Genomic DNA, 7,435 nt, shown 5'->3' with positions numbered 1-7,435 from the left:
GAAAGTGCATGTTTGCTGGATTTGTCCTCTTGTTGGCCTCCTGCTGGATCGGGTGTAATGTAGCAGCAGCTCCCGTTGGCTGATGGGCGGATACGTCAGCACCTCACTCCGCTTATGCATGCTCCCGTGGATAGTGGCGGTCAGAAGAAATAAGTGATGTATCACAGGTTAAGCACGAGACCGACAGAACTTCTGAAACACTGTAACAACTTCCTCTCTGCACTGCGTTAAAAGGCGGGAAAAGCAGCTCCTTTACAAACCGCATTACTGGAAAACGTCAGTCCGAAGTTGTCATACTGGAAACTTTGTTTTAGTATGTGCTAGCGCGTTTTTTAACTACACGGCATTCAATCGTTTGGAAGCTTTTCTTTCTTTGCAACATGACGGTTAAATATGTCTTTTTGACGCACCTGTTACTGCTTTGTGTCGGTTCCGATACTGACGCGTCTGAAGCTGTTTGGAGAAGCGCGCGCGACAGCACGACAGACGCGCTCGTGGCCACAGATGCGCTCTCACAACATATGTTTAAACTGTATGAGAAGTACAACATTGAACCTAACCGACTCAAAGAGGGAAATACCGTAAGAAGTTTTAAAGCAAAACCTGGTAAGTAACAAAAAAATAAATACATGATGCATAATGTACAAATACAAATTGCATTTCTTTTAAGTTTTAAATGTTTGATAAAATTCTACAATTATTACAATAGTAGGTAGGCTATTTGTTTTAGCTTAATTGTGTCTTCTGAATTACTTGGTTTTGGTTTACCTGAAAATGGCAAGTCTTTTTAAAAGAGGCAATTTAATGGGGGGGGGGGGACTTTTTAGACAAATTTCTGTCAGTCATTTTCAGCTCTATTGAAGTTTGTCTTGTGCAACGCAAATGTGTTACTCCTAGGTTGTTATGGTCTGAGTTTGTACTGTGTAAATATATAATATGATAGGCTAAATAATGTCACTACTAGGCTATGTTTTGTAGATATACCGTGCAATACTGAACGGAACTGTTGCTATGGTTACCACAGCAGGCAATTTGTGAACTTTTGTTAATGAAACATTTGAAAACAGTTACCTATATATAAGCTAGAATTAATCTATACAGACATAACTGTGCACTATGCATGATAATTGCGCATTGTCAAGAGCAGGCTTATAATTGTTGTGGCTCTTGTAGTTATTTCACATTAATATTCTCAGAGCTGTTTAAACCAGAACATTTAAAAAATAACATTTGTTACACTCTCATTAAACAATGCAGCCTTTTTTTCTGCAGTCTGCTAAAGCATTTAATCAGTGCCGATTAAAAGACTGACATTGTTGCAGGTTCTAACTCTTAAGGGAACCTAAATAAACATTTCCATATGTCTGCTCTAGTAGTAACATGTCTCCTCACTTCCTTGTGCTTTCTCCAACCCCATAGACAGAACAAAAAGCCTGTTGTTTGAGCCCATATTCATAATTAATATGTAACTCAGCAGTTTCTCTCGTATCTTTGCAGAGAATGTGGAGGAGAGGGTCTCGTACTGGTTGAATCTTACTTCTCTTCAGGAGTCTGAGGTGATTCTCACATCTACATTTCACTTCTTTTTTGACAAACGGTCACGCCAGAGGTCCTGGTTCTGCAAGCGCTTCAAGAACCCCTCTTGTCGCATCCCAAACCTACATCTGCTACCCTCTGTCCGTCTTCTTTTCCGGTCTCCCTCCTTCAGCTCAGCCCCAGGATCTCTACTCGGAAACATCACCGTAGTTCCTCACAGACGTGGGACCTGGCAGAGCAAGGATGTGTCTGTCATTATAAAGGAGGCCCGAGATAAGAATCACCTTTTGATCACTGTGGAGTTTGACTATGGAGAGCAGTATCAAAGGTATCAGGACCAGCTCCCGTCCTCCAGCCTTCCATACTTGCTGGTGTACGCTAATGACCTGGCAATTTCAGAGCCCAACAGCGTGGCTGTGAGCCTACAGAGATATGACCCTTTCATTGCAGACCAGCAGCCAACTCAGTCTCCAGACTCCTCACCTGACATACGTGTGAAGCGGGAACTGGACTTGGACTTCTCTGATCCCATTGAGAACAACGAGCTCCCAGAGGTGGAGTACAACAGCTTCAAACAACACGATATGTGGGAAAGCGCTTACTTTGCACTCAAGCCAAAGCCCTTTAAAAAAGAACGTCGGAGGAAAGGCCAGGAGCATGCTGATGGATTCGGCAAGTCTCAGGTTCTCCGGTTTGATGAGAAAACCATGAAGAAGGCTCGGAGGAGACAGTGGAAAGAACCTCGCAGCTGTTCCAGGAGGTACCTGAAGGTGGACTTTGCAGATATCGGGTGGAACGAATGGATCTTGTCTCCCAAGTCTTTCGATGCCTTCTACTGTGCAGGAACGTGTGAATTCCCCATTCCAAAGGTCAGAGAACCTCATGGCGAGGATCAGCGTATGCGAATGTGAATTGTTTAGACATGTTGAAATATTTAAAAATGACTATGGTTAAAACAGCTTTTCTAGCCAGAGGTTTTAAACAAAGAATCCCTTCAGAAAATGTTTCGGTTCCAGCACAACTAAAGCACACCGACTTTATGTGCAATTACAGTCAAATAATTGTACGCTTAATAGGGGTTTTAAGCACATTTTGGACACATTTTCTTTTGAAATGAGCCAGTCTTACAGTTCCTCTGTTCTGAATAATAGAAGGGTGTTGTAAGACATAATTTCCTCTGCTTCATTGAAGAAAGCAAAATAAAAAGTTGCATATCTAAACGCTACCATACCTCATTATCCTCTCTTTTCTGCCCTTTTCAGGTGGTCCGCCCCTCCAACCATGCAACCATCCAGAGCATAGTCAAGGCCGTTGGAATAATTCCAGGTATCCCAGAGCCCTGCTGTGTCCCAGAGAAGATGAAACCCCTCAGTGTACTATTTCTGGATGAGCGCAAAAACATTGTGTTGAAGATCTACCCCAACATGTCTGTGGAGACGTGCGCTTGCAGATAGACTCGCTGGTCACAGGAAAGAAAGACAAATGGGCATTGTTGTGGTTTTGACACCCAAATTTACCTTGAAGAGGCATATTGTCTTTAGTTTGCACTTGTTAGAAAGTGCACACATTTTTAAGGACTGCATTTCATTTTTTATAAATGCTTACAAGTGATATTTTAATTTCCTCTGTTTATCCACAAAGGATCTGTCGTAAACATTTTTCAGTGTACTAGTTGAGTAACATAAGCACTTACTCTTAAAAATATTCCTTATAAATTGTCGGCTTTGCTGTCATCTCTATGACATAAATGGTTGTTGGACTCATGTTTGTAGATTACTGGATGTACGATGAGGTTTTATAGCATATTGAATATAACAAACCTTTTTTTGGCAGAACTGTTGAATTACATTGGAAAGTGAATTAGAATAAAGAATTATTTTATTATTCAGATGAATGTTGTAGTTACAGGTTAAGATAATGTCTTGGTGTTCATTAGAAATCTAAGTGTAACTTGATATTTGGGTCATTTAAAAGTATAAATGATGAAGTACATGTGAAAAGTGTGAACCCTTTAATCTACATCAAACTATTAGTGCGACTGCAAAGCAGTCTTGTAGTAACTAATCTGAATTAATCTTTTGAAACAGAACTTAAAAGAACCCAAAAGGTGGAGTGTTGCTAATCGCTGAAGTCACTGATGTCTAGTGCTGACTCGTTTTTCCTGTGCATTTGTTTTATTTTAAGAGATGTTACACAAGGTTCCTTTTTTGTATTCAGACGCATTTGATGATCTCAATTTGGTGCCATAAGCAAGGAGTATTTGGGCCAAATGTGTCAGTGTGTATAAACAATTGTTCATTTGGAATCAGTATATTATATTTTAGAGAATGTATTTTTGTAAATGTGTGTTTTAAATTATGAAAACTAGCCTTATAATAAGTAGAATCAAATAAATGTTAAACCACCAGCTTGTATTTTCTGCTGCATATTTCTGCATTGTATGTGCTCATATTCTTCACTTAACGAAGAGAACGAATAAAGGAATAAGAATGTCTGGACAACTAACATTGACATCAGAAACCAGCCTGGTACATTAGTTCTTTACCTGGACATCAAAGACATCTCTAACCCCCAGTTCCCACCTTCAACCCACTTCAAGAGCATCAGGTCTCAAAGTGCAGGAAGTTCCAACTCTTACTTCAACAGATAATGTCACCCAGCTCAAACTAATTTGAAGTAAACCCTTTTAATCCCACTAGCCCGTGAATGAAAACGAGAGAAGCGTGTTCTCACAGAACAGAACTCAATTACTGTCTGCTGTGTCTTTCCTTTGTGCGAGTTTGAGTGTTGAATGGCTTCTCTGTGCAGTGTGTAAAAAGAGACACTTGAAGATGTCAACACATTTGGTTATGTAGCCTATAGACTGAAGAGATGTGAATGTGTCTGCTGCTTTTACTATTTATCACAACAAATGTAAATCCAAAAACATTAAAAAACTTATTTTATAGTAAACCAGCCTAGTTTGTTGGTTTTAACTGGTTGTCCACAAACCCCCTAAACCTAAAGCCACCTGACCAGCAAACCTTGGATAGGTAAAACCGTTTTTAAGTAGCCTAGAGTTATCAACAACTGACTAATTTATTAGCATAGAAATTTGGCGGCAATGAAACTGATTAGATGATCAATGGTCTCCACAGTAATCAAAAGCTGTTTTCCTCTCTCAGGTTAGTTTTGACAGTGTCAGCATGAATGAGGTTTGTTAAACTGTAGATCACTTGGTCTCCCACAGAGACAATAAAATAACAGAAGAATGTGAGAATGTAAGGCCAACATCCACTAAAGCTGCCCAGAAACACTGAGGGAAACTCTCAGGTGAATCAATCCCCTTTAGGCAATGTTTAGTTTCCTGGGGAGCACTTTAATATTTAAATCAGTTGTATAGGACACCAGAGGCTTCGTCAAAATGTAAATACTCAACAGTTACTGAAAACCAATGTCAATATTTAGTTTTCCAAATGAGGCCTGATCAATTAATGACAGCGATGAAAGATGCTCTTTAGAGCGAACAGAGGATTTTCTGTGTGTATGAAATGACTCTCTCTTCAAGTGATTACCGTCAGGAACAGACCGCTGGGCTTCTAATTGCACCAATATTAGGCCAGTGTATACACATCTTTTCATTCAATCTAATGTCTTCAGAAGTTTAGTATTTACTTTATTGAATGAGCAGAATGTTTATAGCTAAATACAGATGGGCGTCCTTTTGAACTTCGCAGTAAGGTCAAAACTTTTGGCGTTCTGATGAACTTCCTCAGTGTTGAGTTTATTACCTATGATTGTATGCCTATAATTTAACGGAGACTTGCATGGGGCTTTAATAAAAAAAATCAATGTGAACACAACACCATTCTCACATTACAGCTTTGGTAAAGTCATGAGGCTTCGGGGACTTAAGAATGATTAGAGAGTGCGCTCTACCGGTCACTCAGTGTTAGTGTATGTGAGTGTATGCACGCCACTGTTTAAAAAACTTAAAATTATTTAAATAAAATTCAAACGCAAAAATGGTCAACCTCATTATTTCTTAAAGAAAGTCAGCATTTTTAAATACAAACTGACACTTTATCTTCTAAACATACTTCTTACAATTAATTTAAAACTACATTGACTAGACAAAACTACATTGAATTAGATTCATATCAGTGTCACTGTTCTCTAAAAGAAAGTAGTATTATATATTTTTCATACTTCTTCATGGCTAAAATTAGAGGCAAACACCTGGGGAATATGCTCAAAATCTTTAATGAAATACAATGACTGTACTTATCTCAAAAAAGAACAGAACAAGAAAATATTTAAATAAATACATCCTCCTTGTCATTGTGCTGATAAAAAAAAATGTTAAAAGAAGTAGACATCTGAAAAGAACATTGTAACAAAGATGTGGCATTCTGAAGGGATGGATATTTCAAATATAAAATCTCTTTACAAAGCAATGCTATTAGTTCATAATAGTTTTATTCAGCTGTTAGCAAACCTAAAAATGCTGGAGCATTTTATTCAACCGTTTTTCAATAGCATTTACATGTACTCATCCTGACATTTGTAAGGCACTGTTAAGTTGAAAATGACCAGGCAGTTCAACAGTATTAGTCACAACTAATGTACTAGGTATAGCTACCTCTAAAGAGAAAGTTATTCATGTCTATAGCCACCTAGTGGCGATTGTAGGCCTATCCTGAATTGCACTACCAAATACCACCATTTAAAAGACTACATGAATGGTAAATGGTTGAAAGGTTCAAGTTTTTAGTCGGTCTGTAATGTACTGCTACAGAAAAATACTTCCCCTGTCCAATAGCAACCTACCCAGTTAACAGAAAATGTTCTCGGAACATTCTGGCAACTTTTTCTCAGTTTGTTATTGCCTATACAGAGAACGTTCTCAAAACATTCTGGCAAGGTTCTAAACGTTCTTCCACAGTTCCAGTAACGTTAATAGAGAGTTTACTTATCTGGTTATCTGGTCTTTAAAGTTCTCAAAACTGGAATGTATTAGCTGGACGTTTTTCCTGGAATGTTTTCGAAATGTTTTAGCTGGACGTTCGTCTACTTGTTTTAAAATGTTCAAAGGCAAGGCAAGGCAAGGCAAGGCAAGTTTATTTGTATAGCACATTTCATACACAATGGTAATTCAAAGTGCTTTACATAAAAGAAAAGAAAAAAATAATAATCACAACAATAAAACAAGGAATTTAAAAACATTGAAAATGATTAAAACAATTGATTTAAGAAGTTTAAAATGAATTTAAGAAAACGATAATACGTAGAATATAGTGCAATCAGTTCGGACATCGCACAGTGCTCATTCAATGAATGCACAGCTAAACAGATGAGTTTTGAGTCTGCATTTAAATGTGACTAATGTTTTAGCACATCTGATCTCTTCTGGAAGCTGATTCCAACTGCGGGCGGCATAATAACTAAAAGCAGACTCCCCTTGTTTTGGGTGAACCCTTGGTATTTCTAACTGACTTGATCCTAATGATCTGAGTGGTCTGTTAGGTTTATATTCAGTGAACATATCTGCTATGTATTTAGGTCCTAGGCCATTGACTGATTTATAAACGAGTAAAAGTACTTTAAAATCAATCCTAAATATAACTGGAAGCCAGTGTAAGGACCTAGAGGACTGGTGTAATATGCTCAGATTTTCTGGTTCTAGTCAGAATTCTGGCAGCAGCGTTCTGGATGAGCTGCAGCTGTCTAATGGTCTTCTTGGGAAGGCCGGTGAGGAGACCATTACAATAGTCCACCCTGCTAGTGATAAAGGCATGAACAAGTTTCTCCAAGTCTTGACTGGAAACAAAACATCTAATTCTTGCAATGTTTTTGAGATGATAGTATGCTGATTTAGTTACTGCTTTGAGTAACTAAATCAGCATAGATTTAGATAGAT

The 7,435-nt window shown here is 38.3% G+C and overlaps 1 protein-coding gene across 1 annotated transcript; it reads left to right on the top strand.

Moving 5' to 3' along the window:
* The first annotated feature begins 349 nt into the window (after positions 1-349).
* Positions 350-3,896, top strand: gdf10a (growth differentiation factor 10a). The gene is made up of 3 exons (XM_016512468.1): positions 350-606; positions 1,498-2,405; positions 2,799-3,896. The coding sequence occupies exons 1-3, from the start codon at positions 381-383 to the stop codon at positions 2,988-2,990; spliced, it is 1,326 nt and encodes a 441-aa protein (XP_016367954.1). The 5' UTR covers positions 350-380; the 3' UTR covers positions 2,991-3,896.
* Positions 3,897-7,435: the final 3,539 nt, after the last annotated feature.

Source organism: Sinocyclocheilus rhinocerous, unplaced genomic scaffold (genome assembly GCF_001515625.1).
Source record: "Sinocyclocheilus rhinocerous isolate Xijiao unplaced genomic scaffold, SAMN03320098_v1.1 scaffold1243, whole genome shotgun sequence".
Classification (NCBI taxonomy): domain Eukaryota; kingdom Metazoa; phylum Chordata; class Actinopteri; order Cypriniformes; family Cyprinidae; genus Sinocyclocheilus; species Sinocyclocheilus rhinocerous.
This window is presented reverse-complemented; position numbering and strand designations above follow the sequence as displayed.